General features: G+C 34.2%; 1 protein-coding gene across 1 annotated transcript; it reads right to left on the bottom strand.

Annotated features, from left to right (window-relative positions):
* Positions 1–19,520: 19,520 nt before the first annotated feature.
* Positions 19,521–21,327, bottom strand: LOC105778215 (berberine bridge enzyme-like 18). Its single transcript, XM_012601875.2, has one exon. The coding sequence runs from the start codon at positions 21,294–21,296 to the stop codon at positions 19,677–19,679; it is 1,620 nt and encodes a 539-aa protein (XP_012457329.1). The 5' UTR covers positions 21,297–21,327; the 3' UTR covers positions 19,521–19,676.
* Between the last annotated feature and the right edge of the window lie 488 nt (positions 21,328–21,815).

Here is a 21,815-nt window from a genome sequence, read left to right on the forward strand (position 1 = left end):
GTTGCAAATGTTTTTTTAAGTTTTTTTTACTTATATAAATACCCAAAACGACGTCGTTTTGGGTTTGGCTTCTGATGCCCAAAACGGCGTCGTTTCATACCCTTGACCCGCGCAGTGACCCTACCCAGGGGGAGGATCTACGTGTTTTTGGCTTTGATGGTCTATTTGCGCATTAGACCCCTCCGTATTTTGCAATTGTTTCAATCCAATCCTTTTTATTTTTTTATATTTATACCTATGATTTTATTCCGTTTTCAATTTGGCCCTAACAAGTGGCGCGTTTCAGAGGATGGGAGGGTTATTTCCCTGATGGGTCCCTTTAAATTATCTGTGCCTTCCAATTGGGCCTTCTCCTTTATTTTTTTTATTCTCAATTTTTACCCCTTTTTTATTAAACTTCAATTTAGTTCTTTTGCCTTTTATATAGATAATTTCAGCCCTATTTTATTTTAAATCTTTTTATATTTTGAGGGCAATTTAGCTTTTTGTTTTTTCTTTCTCTGTCTTGTTTTTAATTTTGTTTTGTGTTTTATTTATTTATTTTTATTTACTCCTTTAGTTTTTTTCATCGTGATTTTTTATGCTTTTTACTTTGTTTAATTTTTATTCTTGAGCTTCATTATTACTATTATTATTGTTAATATTATTATTATTATTATTACTACTACTATTATTATATTTTTATTGATCTAACATTTTTACATACATAATTTTATTCTATTTATATCATTGTCATATGTTATTATTTTATCTTATAATGTATTATTTTATTTAAAATCAATATAATGCATATTTTTATGTTTTTATTTTGTAGTATATGTTTTTAAAATTCATTTTATATATATTTTATGTTTTAAAGGTTTATATGAAAGTTTTTATAATATTGTTTTATATATAAATGTATAATTTTTATTAAAGTACTTTCATTCTTTAAATATATTATTGATTTGTTTAAACTATCGAAGTCATTTTATCCGTAAATTTTTAAAATATTTTGCGTTTAAGATTCTCGACGAGATTGTGCCCTAACTTACTGGGCTTCAATTCTTTTCGTTGAATTTAAATAGATGAGTATCCTTTTTCAATAAAATTGTAGACATTTCAAGATTTAAATTCACTCTCGGGAATTCAAAGGGTTGTGTCCTAACTCACAGGATGCGACATTTTGTTATTTCGAGATGAGATTTTTTTTAAAACAAAAGCAAATTGGTGTGTGGTTGTCAAAATTTCAAAGAATCGTACCTTAACTTACGAGGTTTCGATTTCTTCATAGAAACAAGATGACCAAATTATTTTTAGTTTTCAAATTAGTAAATTTCAATAAAGATTTTAAAAGGAAAATCGTTTTTTAAATCTGATTCATTCAACCTTAAGACATTAAATAATTAATTCGGTACCAATTTTGGGCGTTACGAGGGTTCTAATCCTTCCTCGTACGTAACTGACTCCCGAACCCGTTTTTCTAAAATTCGTAGACCAAAATTGTTTTTAGGTGATTCAATCACACCTCAATAAAAGATTGGTGGCGACTCCAACTTTTACATTTTTTAAAATAAGTCGACAACTAATTTTTGTTTTCAAAAATGGTTTCGGCAGCTTGGCGACTCCACTGGGGACTGGTTAGAGAGTCGAGTCGTAAATGAATTAATTTTTGTCTTATGGTCAAAAATTAAATTTATTTTAAAATTCGTATTTTCTCATTTGCATTCAATCTCATTTCCATTATAATATGCTTTCTTGGTTTAAGTCTGTGAATTTGCATTTTGCATTACATAAGTTGGTCAAATTTACCCCTTTAAGTGGGAGTGGGAAGCTAGTCCTTCGTGAGGTTTTCACCTCCGTGCAGGATAGTGGATCGCTTTCGAAATACATTCGTACCTATGTCTTCGTGAGATTTTCATCTCCGTGCAGCCATAGGGAAATGTATTTCCCTGAACTGAACTCGGTCCGTATGAGCCTATAATGGGTGAGGATCGAGGAATCTGCTGGTTTGGGTACCTTTGCTCTAGAAGCTAAAACCTCATATAGTGAACCTTAGGAGCTTGCCTTAGGTAGAACTATACTAAACCCTAGTAGATTCCTGAATAGGTACTTTATTATTGCCTGTTTGTGTTGAATTCTATTTTTATACATGATACTAACTTTTGTATGTTTTACTTTGACTGCCTAGTATTTCATCATAAAAGGCGTCGGTTCAAATTCGGTTACTAGATAGAGGGCTTATCATGGAAAATGAATTTCTTGATAAAGTGGAGGATAATGCGGCTGTCCAAACCAGGTCTGAGGCAACACAACGGGGAAAATGTGATAGTTTAGCTGAAGGATATGTATCAGAGTTGTGGGACTTCACTCGTATTAGTGTAACCCAGAATAGTCTGCAGGAATTAAAGGAAATCTGGGATCAGTGGAATAATGAGGTCAAGCAGCTTTTTTACTCTAGCTATGGAGATCTGCCTTATCTACTTGACATAAAGGTGGATAAACACTTGTTTCGTGCCCTTGCCCAGTTTTGGAATCTTGCTTATAGCTGTTTCACTTTTGGGGGAGGTGATCTGGTACCTATAGTAGAGCAGTACATGGCTTTACTTCGTTACTCGAAGATTCAAGCAGATATAGTTTACTCGAGAGCTGTCAATGTCCCAAACTTTATGAAGAAATTGGTAAATATCATCGGGATGAGCGAGCAATGGGTTGCAACGCGGATCCAGCAGAAGGGGGATAGCAAATGTATTCCTTGGAATAATTTGAGGGATCTCATTCTAGCACACCTAGATGTGAAGAATAAAGTTGATGTCTTCGCCTTAAGCGTCTACGGCTTAGTTGTATTTCCCAAAGCCTTGGGACATGTTGATGAAGCAGTCACCGATCTTTTTGACCGATTTGATAAGAAGGTTACACCAGTCCTGTCAATTTTGGCAGAAACCTTCAGATCGCTGAACGAACGTAGGAGAACCGGTGAGGGTAGATTCATTGGATGTGCGCAACTCCTTTTAGCATGGTTCCACAGTCACTTTTAGAAAGTTGATAAGGTTTCTTATCTGGTTTTCTTCAAAAATTATTCACTCCTGAAGGAGATAGTGGCCATACCGAGGCGGGATGATATCTGGGAAGAAAAATGGATCAAAATTCTTCGAAATCTTCGAGAGGAGGATATCGAATAGAGAGCTCCTTGGATGCTGCCAGATGAGATCTTATATAGATGTGGTAATTTTGATTGGGTCCCCCTACTTGGGATTTGGGGAGCTGTTGGCTATGCACCGTTTCTAGTGTTAAGACAGTATAGGTCAAGGCAGTTCATACCTGCAACTCAAGGACTAGCTCAGTGTGAATTTTCATATAAAGGTGATGGTTACAAGAAGAAGATTCGGGAGATGTCCAATGCCTGGAATCAGACTCGACGGATGAAGAGATAGGCAGTAGGTCCAATAACGACCTCAGAATGTATCGAATGGTGGGGTAGAAAGATTAATGATAACATCTCTAAGCTAAGCCAGGGAGACAGTCAGCCGGTAACAAAACATCCACAAGTTGTCCTATCCGAGTTAGAAATTATAAAGCAGAATTTTAAAAGAAAGAATGCAGAGTTAGAAAAGAAGATAGAACAAATGGAAGAAGAGAAAATGAATTTGAGACTAGACATGGATGTTCAGAAGCTAGAAATCGAGAAATTAAGAAAAGTGAAGAATAAGGCTGAGGGAGATTTGGATAATTTGAAAACAGACTATAAGAGGTTGTGTTGTTTGATGAAAGCTGTCGGGTTGGGAAAAACTTCAGAGCAATGGTATCAAGAAATTCAAGAGGAAAAGAGCAAGGCTCATACGGGAAAGGAAGTTCCAGGAGGCCCAGATGCGAAACGAGACTCTAGAGAGGAGTTTGTTAGAAAGTCGAAATGAAAAAGGTGAGCTAAAAGCTAGAGTGGCTGAACTCGATAAAACTCTTTATCAGTATCGAAACCGTAATTCTATGATAGAGCTTAGAGCGAGCTTAGACAAGATTGAGCAAATGAAAAGAAGAGTGGAAGAATTAGAAGTGGCATTACAAAGCTGTGAAATGCGGATTGAATTCCTTGAAGCCAGTGAAGAGCGACAAAAAGAACAACTCCTTTGTTGTTAGAACCAAGTCAGAAGCAGAGATCACATTATGGGAGAGGCTGTAACTCAGATTCGAGAGATAGCGGATTACTTACAGACTTTGGCAGTACAAGCTAATATGCTGAGTATAAAGTACGAGCTAGAATCAGACCGGGGGCAAAAGCTAGCTTCGCTACTTAGGAAAATTAAGGCCTTAAGTGTTAGGGCTAAGCCATATATGTAATTTGTTTTATGTAAAGAAATTTTGTTTTCTGATAAAGTTTTCTAAATGGAATTGAATTTAAATTGACGCCTTTTTGCATTCACTTTATGCATTTGCATTAGATTACATTATATGCATTAAAAAGTCCACCAAAAGGTCCTAATTAGTTAAAATCGTTTTAGTTTATCTGGCAACCGGTAAAAAACCTACCAACCAAACATCGTTACGGTACCCGAGCTAAGACAAAAGACATGGACCAAAGATTAGAAAAACTCGAACAACTACAAAAGGAGATGCAAGACCAGCTACAAGCACAAATGCAAGAGCGGTTGGATAGGATCCAAGAAGAAATGACGGACAAAATAATAGAATCTCAAAAAAGCATGATGATCGAGTTGACCCAATTATTGACTGGGGGAAAAGATAAAGGGAAAGGCCCTATGGCCAACCCCAGTGAGGATAAGCCTATGGCCAACCCCAGTGAGGATAAGGATGAGCCACTATATCCTCCAGGTTTTACTCCGCCTAAGGTACAGGTCCAAGTTGAGATGTACCCGCAGAGACCATCCGTCACAATTAGGCCTCAGGCTGGTGCTTCAATGCAGTGAACTTTCAAACTGGGTCAGGTTCAAATTCAAGAAATAACCCGGCTAATCCAGTGATCCTCGATTTTGATGAGGTGGTAGAAAAGGAAAAAGCTAAGGCGGAACTGCCGAAACAGCTAGAGGACCGGTGTAGATGGCTGGAGGAAAAATTCAAAGCGATGGAAAGTGTTGATAATCAGGGAATTGAAGCTAAGGATCTGAGCTTGGTTCCAGATTTAGTTCTTCCGTAGAAGTTCAAAATGCCAAAATTTGAAAAATACAACGGGGCCAGTTGTCCTGAAGCTCACATCACCATGTTTTGCAGACGAATGGATGGATATGTTAATAATGACTAGTTATTAATACACTGTTCCAGGAAAGCTTGGTGGGGGCAGCGTCCAACTGGTATAACCAATTAAGCTGTACCAGGATTAGTTCGTGGAGGGACCTAGCACAAGCATTCATGAAGCAGTATAGTCATGTCACAGATATGACTCCTGATAGAATTATGTTACAAAACATGGAGAAGAAGCCTAATGAGAGTTTTATGCAATATGCATAGAGATGGAGGGAGGTTGCCATCCAAGTTCAGTCACCGCTCCTAGAAAAAGAAACCACGATGCTCTTTATTAACACGTTAAAAGCCCCATTCATCACACACATGCTGGGGATGCCACAAAGAGTTTTACAGATATAGTCATGAATGGCGAGATGATTGAGAACGCCATAAGATGTGGAAAGATAGATGCCGGAGAAAGTAATAAAAGGTTAGCCTTAAGGAAAAAAGAAAACGAGGTAAACAACACGAGTACATACAACAAAGGTTTCTCAAAGTCGATTACGGTAAATCAACCAGGAAAGGGGGTTGCCAATCAGCAGGGCTCATCAAGGCAAGAATCGGGTACAAGACAAAACAATGAGAGGCCCCAGTTCACGCCGATTCCAATGTCGTATAAGGAGTTATATCAAAGGTTGTTTGATGCGCACGTCGTTTCCCCTTACTATTTAAAGCCCTTGCAGCCTTCGTACCCTAAATGGTATGATGCAAATGCACAGTGTGATTATCATGCAGGAATTACGGGGCATTCCACAGAAAATTGCACCACTTTTAAGAAGCTGGTTGAAAGGTTTATCAACATGAGTATTGTCAAATTTGACGATTCATCTAGTACAGAGAATCCGCTACCCAATCATGATGTTAATGGGATAAACATGATGAGTGAGCCTATGGGGAGAAGAATCAAGGCGGACGTTGCAGAAATAAAAACTCTCCTGAGAAGGGTCTGGAAGGAGATGACCAAAAGGGGGTTAATTGTTTCGAATTTAGGGGAAAGATGTGAAGAGACGATGAATTATTGTGAGTTCCACCACAAATAGGGGCACGAAATTCAGGAGTGCAAAGAGTTTAAAGCCCTAGTTCAAGGCTTGATGGATGACAAAGAAGTGGAATTCTGTGAAGAAATCTAAGAGGAGGGAAGTATATGTGCATCCAAGTCTACAATGAAGGCTTCAAAGGTGAATCATCCTGTGGTTATCATTTCAAAACCAAAAAACAATGACGCTGGGGTACTAGTAGCACAGAAAATCATAATTTAGAAACCCGCAGCCTTTTCTTACAATGACAGCAAGAAGGTCCCGTAGAACTATGAGTGGAATGTAACCATCCCAAGAAGGGACACTTCAGTTAATACTTCAAAAGAAGATCAAGGTACACGTAGTGGGAGATGTTACGACGTAGTAAGTCCCCAAGTAGAGCCCATAAAAGGACAGAAGATGACAGAACAAAAGAAAGAGAAGGCAGTCAAGCCCATCAATGAGCCAGTTGAGGAGGAAGAAGTTAAAGAATTCCTTAAACTCTTAAAGCACAGTGAATACAGTGTGGTAGAACAGTTGCATAAACAACCAGCTCGCATATCTGTGCTAGCTTTGCTATTGAGTTCGGAAGTACATCGAAACGCGTTAATGAAAGTGTTGAATGAAACCTAGGTGGCCAATGATATCTCTGTCAACAAATTAGATCGGTTGGTTAGCAATATAAGTGCCGATAACTTCATCTTTTTCAATGACGATGAAATACCACCTGGAAGTATGGGGTCTACTAAAGTTTTGCACATTACTACCCGATGCAAAGGGTACACTTTACCTGGGGTTCTGATTGATAATGGATCAGCAATAAATGTACTACCATTGTCCACACTCAACAAGTTACCAGTGGATAGCTCGCATATGAAGTCGTGCCAGAATATAGTAAGAGCATTTGATGGCACTGAGAGGAAGGTTATGGGGAGAATTGAAATACCTTTATTAATTGGTCCAACTGTCTATGAGGTAGATTTTCTTGTGATGGACATCAAACCTTCCTACAATTGTTTGTTAGGAAGGCCATAGATACATTTGGCAGGGGCTGTACCTTCGTCATTGCATCAGAAGTTAAAGTTGATATCAGAGGGTCGATTAGTGACGATAAATGCCGAAAAGGATATTATTGCGACTGTAACCAGTAATGCACCGTACTTGGAAATGAGGAGGCAGTCGAATGTTTTTTTCGGTCTTTAGAGTTTGTGAATGCCACATTTATTACCAAGAAGAGCAGGATGCCGATGCCAAAAATGTCCAAAGCTACAAGAATGGGTCTACAGTTGATGGTAGGAAGAGGAGCCCTGCCGGGAAAAGGACTGGGGAGGCATCTTCAGGGAAGAGTTGAGGCTCCAATGTTGAAGGACAAGTATGACCGTTTTGGCTTAGGGTACAAGCCAAATACAAGACAAAGAAGGAATGAGATAGAGAAGAGGCGGGAAAGAAGAAGGGAACGCACAAGTAGAGAGGAAACCAAGTAGGAACCGATAATATTCCCTCACATATCCGAAAGTTTTGTGTCAGGTGGGATTATCCAGCCCAAGAGAAAGATACCAATGACAGAAAATATTGAAGAAGTGTTGGAAGGCCTTCATATCAATGCCATAGAGACGGCTGAAAGGGGGATCTTGTTAGAAATACGCCCTTACGAACCTGGGAGCGAGCTAAATAATTAGACTGCGGAAGAAATCCCTGTAGTCTTTAGAGCTTATTCAGAGTAATGTTCAGAACATTCTTGTTGTTTTTAGCCTAAAAATGATAGGAATTCCTTTGTGAAATAGGTTCATGTCTGAACGTTATTATTCTAATAAAATACATTTTTTGCATTCACTTTAAGCAAAATATTCTTTTATTCTTTCATTTGTTTGAGATTGTCTTCCAAATCATTCTTTCATTACATCTGTAATCATATCATACAAATTATTATTCATAAATTCATATATTCTTTGTATATTCTTTGGTACCCACCGTAGGTCCCCAGATATCAATGACATAAGTGACACTACTACAAACTCAGAATTTCCTTTTGAACGAGACATGTGTTTAGAGGGATCGTATGACTTTGAAGATAACGTAGACTGTGGCTTATCTCCGGACTTGTTGAGGATGGTAGAACAGGAAGAGAGACAAATCCGACCTTACAAGGAGTCAATAGAAATGGTAAGCTTAGAAGAGGGAAAAGAGGTGAATATTGGAACTGATATTACCACAGAGACGAGGCGAGATCTCATTGAGTTACTTCAAGAATTCAAAGACGTCTTTGTATGGTCATACCGAAATATGCCGGGATTAAGCACTGGTATCGTAGTGCACCGCCTTCCTATAAGAGAGGATTGTAAGCCAGTACAGCAGAAACTTCGAAGGATGAGGCCTGATATTGTGCTAAAAATAAAAGAGGTGGTCAAAAAGCAGTTTGATGCTGGGTTCTTACAGGCGACCAAGTACTCTGAATGGATAGCCAATATTGTTTCAGTCCCTAAGAAAGATGAGAAAGTAAGAATGTGAGTAGATTACAGAGACCTGAACAAGGCCAGCCTAAAAGATTATTTCCCATTGCCTCATGTTGACACTCTGGTAGATAATACAACGGGCTACTCTCTGTTTTCCTTTATAGACGGTTTCTCTGGATACAATCAGATAAAGATGCATCCCGAAGATATGGGAAAAACCACATTCATCACCTTGTAGGGAACTTTTTGCTATAAGGTGATGCTGTTTGGTTTAAAGAATGTTGGGGCAACATATCAAAGAGCCATGGTAGCCTTGTTCCATGACATGATGCACAAAGAAATTGAGGTTTACGTTGATGATATGATTGCAAAATCCAGGATGGAAGAAGAACATGTGCAGGTCCTGAGAAAGTTGTTCTTAAGACTAAGAAAGTTCCAGCTCAAGCTTAACCCAAAAAAAGTACTTTCGGAGCTAGGTCAGGAAAACTGTTGGGTTTTATAGTCAGTGAAAAAGGAATCGAGATCGATTCAGATAAGGTCAAGGCGATACGAGATTTACCTCCACCACGTACTCAGAAGGAAGTTCGAGGTTTCTTAGGGAGATTGAATTATATTGCTCGGTTCATTTCACAACTAACTGAGAAATGTGACCCCATATTTCGTCTTTTGAAGAAAAATAATCCAGGTGAATGGGATGAGAAATGCCAGGAAGCTTTTGACAGGGTAAAACAATACTTGACCAATACTCCAGTACTATCACCACCTAGCCCCGATAGGCTACTGATACTATATTTAACAATGTTTGACAATTCCATAGGATGTGTGTTAGGCCAACATGATAAGACAGGAAAGAAAGAAAGGGCGATATACTATCTCAGTAAAAAATTCACTGATTGTGAAATGAGATACTCGCCTGTTGAGAAATTGTGTTGCGCTTTGATCTAGACGACTCGGAGACTGAGGCAGTACATGTTGTACCATACGACTTGGCTAATTTCAAAATTAGATCTTTTAAAGTATATGATAGAGGCGACTGCTTTGAATGGGAGGATGGCCAGATGGCAAATTTTACTTTCTGAATTCGATATAGTCTATGTGAGTCAGAAGGCCGTGAAAGGGAGTGCAATAGCTGACTTTCTAGCTAGTAGAGCCCTGGAGGATTACAAGCCCTTGAATTTTGATTTCTTGAATGAGAGCTTGATGTATGTGGCAGCCACTGAAGAAAATTCCCAAGTGGGTCACATTTGGAAGCTAAACTTTGATGGAGCCTCGAATGCTGTGGGCAATGGAATTGGGGCAGTCTTGGTATCCTCGGACCCTTTTACTTGCAAATTGGATTTTGATTGCACAAACAACATGGTAGAATATGAAGCGTGTATCATGGGCATTCGTGCGGCTATAGAGCGTGAAATCAAAGTACTAGAGGTATATAGAGATTCTGCACTGGTGATATACCAACTCAAAGGTGAATGGGAAACGAGAGATCCTAAATTAATCAGTTATCGAAAGCTGGTTCTTAGATTGATCGAAGAGTTTGATGATATTACTTTCTCCTATCTTCCACGAGAGGAAAACCAGATGGCTGACGCTTTGACTACTCTAGCCTCCATGATTAAAGTGAACAGACAAGAGGACATGAAGCCTATCAAGATGAGCATCTATGAAACCCCAGCTCAGTGTTACAATATCGAAGAACGAGAAAAGGATGATAGCCCTTGGTATCAAGACATGTTACGATATGTGAAGAATCGTGAGTATCCTAATCAGGCAGTTGAGAATGATAAGAGGATTCTGAGAAGACTAGCCATTGATTATGTCCTAGATGGGGAAATCTTATATAAAAAAGGAAAGGACCAGGTACTATTAAGATGTGTGGATGCTGTGGAGGCTAAGAAAATCTTAGAGGAGGTCCATGAGGGTATTTGCGGAACGCATGCCAGTGGGTTCACCATAGCTAGACAGATTATGAGATTCGGGTACTACTGGTCCACCATAGAAGGAGATTGCATCAATTATGCTAAGAAGTGCCATAAATGCCAAATTTACGGTGATAAAGTGCATGCACCTCCTTCGCCTCTTCATGTTATGACTTCTCTATGACCTTTCTCCATGTGGGGTATGGATGTCATTGGGCCAATATCACCAAAGGCTTCTAATGGGCATCGTTTCATCTTTGTGGTTATCGATTACTTTACCAAATGGGTAGAAGTTGCTTCGTATGCTAATGTCACAAAGTCAGCAGTCAGCAAGTTCTTGAAAAAGGAGATCATATGTCGATATGGAATACCTGAGAGAATCATATCTGACAATGCGTTGAACTTGAACAACAGTTCAATAGCAGAGGTCTACAGTCAATTTAAGATTAAGCACCATAATTCGTCACCGTATCGCCCAAAAATGAATGGTGTAGTGGAAGCTGCCAATAAGAATATCAAGAAAATTGTAGGGAAAATGGTTGAGACTTACAATGACTGGCATGAGAAACTACCATTTGCCCTCCTTGCTTATCGAACATCAATCAGAACTTCCACCGGGGCAATGCCTTGCTCCTTGGTTTCTGGTATGGAGGCAGTTTTACCCATTGAAGTTGAAATTCCTTCTCTCCGGGTGTTGGCTGAGCTAAAGTTGGATGAGGCAGAATGGGTCCAGTCTCGATACGATCAGTTAAACTTAATAGAGGGAAAAAGGCTAAAAGCTATCCAACATGGTCAGATGTATCAAAGGCGAATGATGCGGGCCTACAACAAAAAGGTTCGTCCAAGAGAATTCCGTGAGCGGGCCTATGATTTTATTCCGTTTTCAATTTGGCCCTAACAAGTGGCGCGTTTCAAAGGATGGGGGGTTATTTCCCTGATGGGTCCCTTTAAATTATCTGTGCCTTTCAATTTGGCCTCTCCTTTATTTTTTTATTCTCGATTTTTACCCCGTTTTTTTTATTAAACTTCAATTTAGTCCTTTTGCCTTTTTTATAGATAATTTCAGCCCTATTTTATTTTAAATTTTTTTATATTTCGAGGGCAATTTAGCTTTTTGTTTTTTCTTTCTCTGTCTTGTTTTTTAATTTTGTTTTGTGTTTTATTTATTTATTTTTATTTACTCCTTTAGTTTTTTCATCGTGATTTTTTGTGCTTTTTACTTTGTTTAATTTTTATTCTTGAGCTTCATTATTACTATTATTATTGTTAATAATAATATTATTATTACTACTACTGCTATTATTATATTTTTATTGATCTAACCTTTTACATACATAATTTTATTCTATTTATATCATTGTCATATGTTATTATTTTATCTTATAATGTATTATTTTATTTAAAATCCAATATAATGCATATTTTTTATGTTTTTATTTTGTAGTATATGTTTTTTAAAATTCATTTTATATATATTTTTATGTTTTAAAGGTTTATATGAAAGTTTTTTATAATATTGTTTTATATATACATTTACAATTTTATTAAAGTACTTTCATTCTTTAAATATATTATTGATTTGTTTAAACTACCGAAGTCATTTTATCTGTAAATTTTCAAAATATTCTGTGTTTAAGATTCTCGAGGAGATTGTGCCCTAACTTACTGGGCTTCAATTCTTTTCATTGAATTTAAATAGCTGATTATCCTTTTTCAATAAAATTGTAAACATTTCAAGATTTAAATTCACTTTCGGGAATTCAAAGGGTTGTGTCCTAACTCACAGGATGCGACATTTTGTTATCTCGAGACAAGATTTTTTTTAAAACAAAAGCAAATTGGTGTGTGGTTGTCAAAATTTCAAAGAATCGTACCTTAACTTATGAGGTTTCGATTTCTTCATAAAAACAAGATGACCAAATTATTTTTAGTTTTCAAATTAGTAAATTTCAATAAAGATTTTAAAAGGAGAATCGTTTTTTAAATCTAATTCATTTGACCTTAAGACATTAAATAATTAATTCGGTACCAATTTTGGGCGTTACGAGTATGCTAATCCTTCCTAGTACGTAACTGACTCCCGAACCCGTTTTTCTAAAATTCGTAGACCAAAATTGTTTTTAGGTGATTCAATCACACCTCAATAAAAGATTGGTGGCGATTCTAACTTTTACATTTTTTAAAATAAGTCGACAACTAATTTTTGTTTTCAAAAATGGTTTCGACATTTATTATGGTAAATATATTATCTAATAAATTTTACCTTGTTACGAGTGAGAATATATAAGGGTAGTCAACTCGAGGACATAAATATGGAAGTCGTTACCACGCCCATGATTGCAGTAGGAGCATGCAACCACCAATTTTAATTTTCTGTGGTTGTGTTGGTTGACACATCTTTCGGTACAATGTCGCCAACACTGTTGATCCCCAATTGATTTGGCCTGCTTCTTTTAAGTCCACGAGTTGTAGCAGCCACCTTAAATGTACAAGATTTCGTAATTTGTCGAGCATTAGAAGACCTCCGATTATCCTAAGGATTTATGCTCAAGCGTATTGTTCCCTTTCAAGTGGACTCGGTTCTGTATCGAGCCCATCAAATTTCTTTTCAACTAATTCACATATATTCGAGCACCATAAATCCTGTCTGAAACCTTTCTTAATAGTTGGCCACATACGACTTTCCAATCGGTAGAGACAACTGAGCCCGTCACTACCAACCCATCCATCAGTAACTTGAGCTGTAATTGCACGTCCTCCAGTGTGATTGTACATTCACCACATGGAAAATGAAAGTGTGTGTCTGGGGTCTCTATCTTTCTGCCAATGCGTTGACAACTGTCGAGTCCAATTTACAGCCCCCAAGCATACAAGCCATGTGAAAGAATCCTACATCTCTCAAGTATTGTTCGATTAAAGTTGATGGAGGAGCGAATAGATTGCGAATATATGCCTCCAAAATCTGATTTTTCACCTAATTATAAAAAAAAACAAAATTTTAAATTTCAATATAACAACTTAATAATGAAATTAAATTGAATTTAAAATAATATAAATATTTTCTTACCATTTATAATTGAAAGGTTGAAATATGGTTGCCATCCAAACGAATAAGAGAATTGACCATTAAGAATTAAAAAAAAAGATTAAATTTTGTAATAAAGAATTAAAAAAAACTTAAGACAATTTTAATAAAAATTGAGAGAATTAAAAGTGATATTAGAGATAATTAAGAGAGATTTGGGAGAGAATTGAGAGTGAATTGAAAAAAACTTGAAATTGAGGGGTTTTAAATATGTTTTTCTTTACAGTTGGGGGTGGGGGAAGTAGCCGTTGGAATTCACCCATTGTGAGGTAGCCGTTGGAGAAAACACGTTTAGCTAGGAGCGTTTTGCCGACAGAGTAGGAAAGCGTGTCCAGCTGGAAGCGTTTTCTTGCAACTTACGTTGGAAATGCATCCAGAACAACTCGTTTTCTTGCAAAGTATGCTGAAAACGTATCCAACTCAGCGTGTTTTAAAAAATTGGCTTAATCCCATAAATATTATAAAAATTGGTATTTTCTCTTAATTCACCCTCCATTTTTATACCAATGTTGTTCTTTTTTAAATTTATTTTTTGAATTTTAATTTTTTTTTTCAAATATGAACAGAAAATTTTAATCAATAAAAATTTATTTGTTTAGCGCAATGTTATTTTTTTGTTATTTGTTTAGTATTATAGATTTAAATCGATATTTAACTTGTGAAAATTTACCTATTAGACTAATATGAAACAATTATTTGAAACACACACAAAAAAAAAAAGAGAATAGTATGAAACAAAATTTTTTGACTATTTTTGAATTATTTTTATTTTCAGTTCTATAAATTAAAATTTTAAGATAATGAATTTAATCTTTTATATTTTATTTATTATTAGTGTTTATTATTTTATTATTTTTAATTTTTAATTAATCTCCAGATAATATAAAAATATATTATAACTTTAATTGAAATTTAAGAGAAAAAAGAAAATGACGGGGCAACTTGTTAAGGAGAGGGCAGGGAATAGGGATGGGGGCAAGACTCAGGGGCATGCGATTTGTACTCTGACGAAAGGTTCGAGGTTGATGGCCACGACATATTTGGCATTTCCTTTAACTCGGCGAGATAAGATACTATTCTAACCAAATTATCAAATCATTTTAAGTTGACATATGTTTTCCATTTCGAAATTCAAAATAAAATACAATTGTTTAAAGGAAAAAGATAAATAAGGATAATTAATTTAATTATTTTTAAAAAAATAGTTGAACTATAATTAAATATAAATTTTCAAAATCAAAACAAAATTATCTAATAAAAGAAAGATACATGGCTAAGAACGGTAGATGTACTTAGCTTAGGATTGGGCACGTTTTAGAAAAGGAATAATCTTTATTTGATTTTGTATTTTATCTTATTTCAAAGTATTAAATATTTATTCAAAATTTATTTAAGTTTTTAAAGTTTATAAATACAAAATACAATGTAATCGAGTATAACCCCAAATATATAATTGAGTAATTACAAAATAGAATCAAAGTACATGTAAATTAAGAACTAAAATAATTTGGACTAAAATCGACCTACTAAATTAAAACCTACACATGTATTATACGTGATAGAATTCAAATCTGAGTAGACAAAAACTTAAAGTCTCAACCTTTGTCAAACTTCAATCTTTGACAACATTAGAGTTTGAACTTGATTGTTTAGAGGGCGAAGAAAGGGCTAAATACTTGTTCCTTCTTGAATCCATTTTGGTTAATATGGGCTGTAGATTCATTGAGAATTTATGAGCGTTAGATGTGGTGCTATTTCATGTACTGGTAAGTGATTTGGGGAAATGATGCACGACGATTTTGCGATAAATTGTTAAACTCAACATGCCTAATTGTTTAATACTGTCCTATTTTAAATTTTTTATTTTGTTCATTACTCAAAATTTATTTGATGTCGTGCGCATAACAGAAGTCACTTTGGAAATTGTCTCGTGTGTTTTTAAAATGAGTTTTAACATGCGCACATTAAGAAAAAAAATTTTGTATGCTGAAATTGTAATTATGATTCATATTGGAATTGGAATTGTAATTGTAATTGAAATGATTTTAGTGTAAACTAGAAACGAAATTTAATTTAATATTGTGTATATTATAAATTGGAATGATTTCAATGTAAGTATGATACGTTATAATTTTATGTATGATTAATTGTATAATAAAAGTGATTTTGATAATTTAAGTGTAATTATGACTCATATTGGAATTGTAATACATAATTTATACAATATAAATGTATACAAATATTTTTTTACCTTTTAAATCTCTTATATAAAATAAATTTATTAAGGAATATTAATTTTACAAATTTATCTTTTATTATGTAATTTGATATACTTTAATTATTAAATACAATAAACCCGTACATCACATTCTTTAAGAAACTAGTATATATAAGCAATTCAATGTATTATCTAGCGATAAATGGTGACACGTATTCTTTTTAATTTTAATGAACATTTTATATTTTATTTTGAATTTCGATTTTTTATTCTTGAGTATTTTTATAACTTTTAAATTATTTGTTGATAATACATATAAGACAAATAGTATCATATTCGCATGAAGTATATGTGGATTATTATGTAAATCGTTATTCCAACATTGCTAAAAACTAATCTTTTAGTCAATATTTTCACTAAAAATAATTTAATACTTTTAAAATATTAATAATTAAATTTAGCTCAGAAAACCAAAAAAAGGGACAAAATTGATAAAAAATTTAAGACTAAATTTAATATTATACCTATAAAACTAAATAGTTTTACACTTTTGACTTTTGATCTACTGTTAAGATTAAAACATTAATTTAATTAAAACGATGTATTCAATATTATTTCTTTTCTTTTATAACTTTCATCTTTTAACGTTAAAATTGTCATTAAGAAAGTTCTTTTCCACCAACAAAATGCAGAAGAAGTGCAAAACTCATCTTTCAAGCTTTATCTATTGATTGGCCATTTTATGATTCATACATTTATCAATTCTATATATGCAATTGTCGACGGGTATCGGTTGTACAGTTTGACATGTCAAGAATGAAGATATTCAAGATCTCGTTTACCTAATTGGATTTTATAGAAAACGAAAAGATGATTTTGTCATCTGTGTCACCCTCTTTATCTATAATTTTTAGTTAGCATCAGTAATTCGGAATCGATTCTTCTAAGAGAAGCATTCGAAATTTTATTTTTTGAGATAGCGATTTGGATTGTCAACAATAGAAGGTAATTTTGTCTCTTGACCTCTGCAGAGAGTTATGTACGTTTTACGGAAGGTGACGCCTCCTAATCGAGTCTTGTAGGTAACTGTCTCCACCAACTAAGGTGTCCCTCTCATGACTCTTTGTAGAGGCTAGGGGATAAAATCCCAACCATAGGGACAATACCTTCAGTTGTTGACCGTCTGAATTGATATTTTAGAAAACGACACTTTAAAAACTTCTTCCAAAAGAGTCAATCTTATCATCACAAAACCTATTCATGTAACAAAAAGATTACAAGTACATCTTTTTTTTTTTTTTTTTCTGAATTAACTCTCAAATCTGACTAAATGATAAGTAATCCTAATAAACTTATCTAATAGAATCCAAGGTTTAGAAATACATAAAAAAGAAGATAAAGGGCTTCCTTTAAAATAAGTTGGAACTGGTAATTTAGTAGCTTGATAATGCTAATCACATGTTATATGTCTATAATCTTCCAAAGATGAACAATTGTCCTTTTCTACATGCATATTGCATATTAGCAGGATTTAGGTCCAGTGGAGAACAGAGACATTTCTTATGCCGTTTCTATCTTTCTTACGTATTTTTTACCGTTGTCTCCGAGACCAACATCTCAATTGATAAAAATAATAATGCGTTTACTCCCTTTATTAAATTATAAATAAATTTATTTTTGTTCATTAATTTGAAGAGAATTAATTTATAAGTAGAGTAGCTTTCGTATTACTTTTACGGTTCAAAAGTGCAATAATATATGCTACACAAGTTTTGAACTGGATCCATATTTTGCGGTTCAAGAAAAACAATTTTTTTAATCCAACCTCTTAAATTTGATAAATAGTTGAATGGTTCCAATATACAACTAAACGTTTCACATTCACCACCGACAAATAATTTATTAAAATAACTGTGGATTAAATAAATGTAAATTATACATTAAAAAGCCTTGTGCTTCCCTCAAAAATAAATAAATAAATAAAAAGCTTTGTATCTATTTTTCAGTAAATTACATAGATAGTTATTTATCTATTATTATTTTATTTTAGGCACTCAAAATAAAAAAATTGTAATTTTAGTATTCATGTTACATAGTTCGATCATTTTATTCACTTTCATTAAAATCACAAATGATAAGTTGACGTAGTAGTTAAAAAACTCAATATAATAACAAATTTAGTCCTCAACTTGTGAGTGTTATTATACCAATTTTTTAATTGTTACGTCAACTTGTCGTTTGTGGTTTCAACATGAGTGACCAAAATGACCGAACTATGTAATGTGGGTGCTTAAATTATAATTTTTTTTATTTTGAGTGCCTAAAATGAAAAAATTTAATAGTTTGGTGATTATTTGCGTAGTAACCCTTTTTCTCACTATTCAGTTTCAAGGAATAATGATATAAAAAATGTTTAACTTACAAATAGGCACCTAAATTATATCTATTTTCTGATTTTGGTACTGCAACTCTTTTTGGGTCATTGGTACCTTAATTATTTTTCTTTTTTCAAATTGGTACAATTTTAGTCAAACCATTAAGTCTATTTTAAGAAAAATGTTTAACCCTCAAATTAGTTACTTAACTATACCCATTTTCCCAAGTTGGTACCTATTTTTTTCAAAAGTAATACCTAAACTATCATTCCTACCCATTTTACACTACAATATTATATCTGTTAAAAAATTCAATCAATAATAGACTGTGATGTCATATAAACTTTTAAAGCTAATTTTAGTTCTTTTATTTTCTTTTTACCTTATTTCTCTCTATTTTTTTCTATTCTCCTTTTCTTCTTCTTAATTCTTGCTTTATAATATCTAGCAATGTCAAGGTCGGTTGAGCCAAGTTAAAAAACCTGATTGAATGTATTTTTCTATTTTTATTATGAATTTTTTAATAAATTGTTTGATCGAACCAAACAAACTGATTAAACTGGGAACAAGCCTGACTTGTTCAACTATTGTTCCGATTCTAAAAATCTTGATTGACTAACAATTGAACCAACAAAGGTACTAAGTTGAGAAAAAAAATAGTTTAGATGCCATTTGCGATCAAAAAAATATTTCAATAATAAAATAGAAAACAAAATGCATAATTTAATCACCAAATTGTTGGTTAAGCCTTTTAAAAATAATAGACTTAACGGTGGCTAACTATTGAACTAACAAAGGGAACCATTTGAAAAAAAAAACAATAGTAGTTAAGATGCTACTTGTAAAAAAAAAAAAGAAAAAGTAAAATGAAAAAAAAGGATATAGTTTAAGGACAGAATTTTGTGGATTAAGCGTGTCTATATTTATATTAATCGAACTAGCTGGTGTTCAATCTATAGAAAAAAATAATCCCAAAAATATTGTGATTAAGACCTTTTTATGGATAATAATATTGTGATTAACAAAGACATCTCAACAATATTGGGAATATTTTTTATATCGAGGATTATGTTTTTTGGGATTAATATGAAAACAGAAATCTAGATAAAGAAAAGAAAAGAAAATTGGGTTTAGGGTTTTATTTTAATGAAATAGGAGAATTGATAAATATAAAGTTTATTCCAACGTTGGAAATAGTTTTCATTATAAAAGGTCTACTTAAGAGTGCGAAATATGTTGGGTATAGATTCAGAAATCAAAGTTTATTATTATTAATGAAATAAAAACAATTAACCCACAAATACAAACTCAAATGGCGTGGATGAAGACCCCTGAAGACTACACAACACACCAGAAATGATGTAAACGTACTCCAGGGCTACTCCCATCAACAAAACCCTTAGACTGACACCGGAATGCTTTGCTCATGCTTGAAGAAATTATGTGGATCAACCTTTGTTTTTATGTAAATTAACTTATCAAAATTATTCTTAAAATATTTTCGTCCCCAAACACTTGCTTTTGCATAACTTGTTTCACCCTTCTTGTTGTTGGTTCCAATATCATCGTCTCTGTAATTAACGTATGCTCCCCGTGGAGATTTCGAAACAAAAGGTGTCATAAAGCTGTAAAACTTTCTTATCCAATTCATATACCTTTGGGACTTGGTGTTTTCTTCTCCATCCCACCCCACTGTGTACGCAATATGGTATAAGTTTCCATCTCTGTGTGGGAATGGGGTTGCAGATTCTGGGATTTCCGCCATTTTTCCTCCATAAGCAATGAAAGCCATGGCTGCTGTTTCTGCATCTTCTTCATAAAGCTTAGACCAAATCTTTTCGAATCCAGCTTTTGGAATTGGGTTTTTAACGTAATCTAATTTTGTTTTGAACCATGGAGCATTGAGAGGTGATTTGTAACTCCTGTCAAGTAAAACATCGATAGATTTGTTCTGGATTTGCCCAAAATAAAGAATCGATTCAATCCAACTCATTTCAGTGCAATGTTCCTTCTTTAGTCCCAGTTCTGGGAATCCAGCTTTCATCAATGTAATCAATGCATTAGTTTCACCAAGAAAAAAGAAGCTGAAAGCAACTAGAATCGTTGGTTTACCATTTCGATTCACCTTTCTCATTGTTACAGCTGAGAATATATCACCAGGAAGCTTGTGGCCTACTGATTGCCATTGATGAACCAGATTCGTCGCATTTTCTTCTAGGGTCTTTCTAATGGTGAAAACCGTCACTGTTGAAGGAACTGAAACCAGCTTTACTTTCCATGAAAGGACGACTCCGAAGCTCCCTCCTCCACCACCTCGAATGGCCCAAAATAGATCTTCTCCCATGGATTTTCTTTTCAAAATCCTTCCATTAACATCAATAAATACAGCATCAATTACGTTATCCACTGCAAGACCGTATTTTCGTAACAATAAACCATATCCTCCGCCGCTTAAGTACCCACCAACGCCCACAGTGTGGCAAATACCAGCAGGGAAAGCAAGGGTTCTACTTCTTTTAGCAATTTCAGAGTAAAACTCACCAAGAATTGCACCAGATTGAACCCATGCTACTTTGTTCTTTACATCGATCTTAACTGATCGAAAATTGGTCAAATCAAGAACAACAAAAGGAACTTGAGAGACATATGAAAGGCCTTCAAAATCATGACCACCACTCCGAATTCGAAGATTCAGGCCATTTGTTCTTGAACAACGGATTGTTGCTTGGATATGAGAAGTTTGCAATGGTGTTACGATGACCAAGGGTTTTGATGTGGTTGGAGTTGAGAATCTGAGATTTTGAATGGTAGCGTTCAATACAGATGAATAAGAGGCATTATTTTGGGTGTAAATTACCTTAGAGATGTCATTGGAATAAAACGAATCAAGGCAACCAAGAAAATTATTGAGATGGGGATTTGCTGATATCAGCCAAGGACATGAGATAAGAAGAATTAGAAGAAATAGAGACATTGAAAAGTACTGAGAAGCCTTCATTTCTGGGAAAAAGAAGCTCATGTTATATGCTCATAGTTCCTCAACATTTCTCATTTATTTATAGGAAAGAGAAGAGTGATGGCTCACAAATACGACATTTAATAAACCATATGCAAAGGCTCCAAAGTCAATGTAATTGAAATTCTTTCTCTCACGAGTTTATGATTGATGAAATTTAAAGTGAAATAATAATAAAATAATACATTAATTTTAAATATTTTTAATAAATAAATAGGATATTTTAACAACAACCCAATAACTCATCCAATTATTAGTTTATTTTTCATTTAGTAGCTTTGATATTTTGATTACTCTGTTTAATCATTAACGAAATGTTAATCTGATCTTTTATTGACATAATAATAAATTTAGTCCTACAATGCTACAAATTATATCAATTTGGTTTTAATTTTAAAAATTCAACAAATTTAACCTTCAATTTTATACATTCTTTCAATTTAATCTTAATTCTAAAAAATTGAAAAAAACTTTAAAAATAAAAAGACTAAAATATTTCAATTTATATTAAAATCTAAAATT

Source organism: Gossypium raimondii, chromosome 10 (genome assembly GCF_025698545.1).
Source record: "Gossypium raimondii isolate GPD5lz chromosome 10, ASM2569854v1, whole genome shotgun sequence".
In the NCBI taxonomy this organism is placed as follows: Eukaryota; Viridiplantae; Streptophyta; class Magnoliopsida; order Malvales; family Malvaceae; genus Gossypium; species Gossypium raimondii.

Coding starts and splice junctions, on each gene's coding strand:
- LOC105778215 (XM_012601875.2), bottom strand. CDS start 21,296: ATGAGCTTCTTTTTCCCAGAAATGAAGGCTTCTCAGTACTTTTCAATG.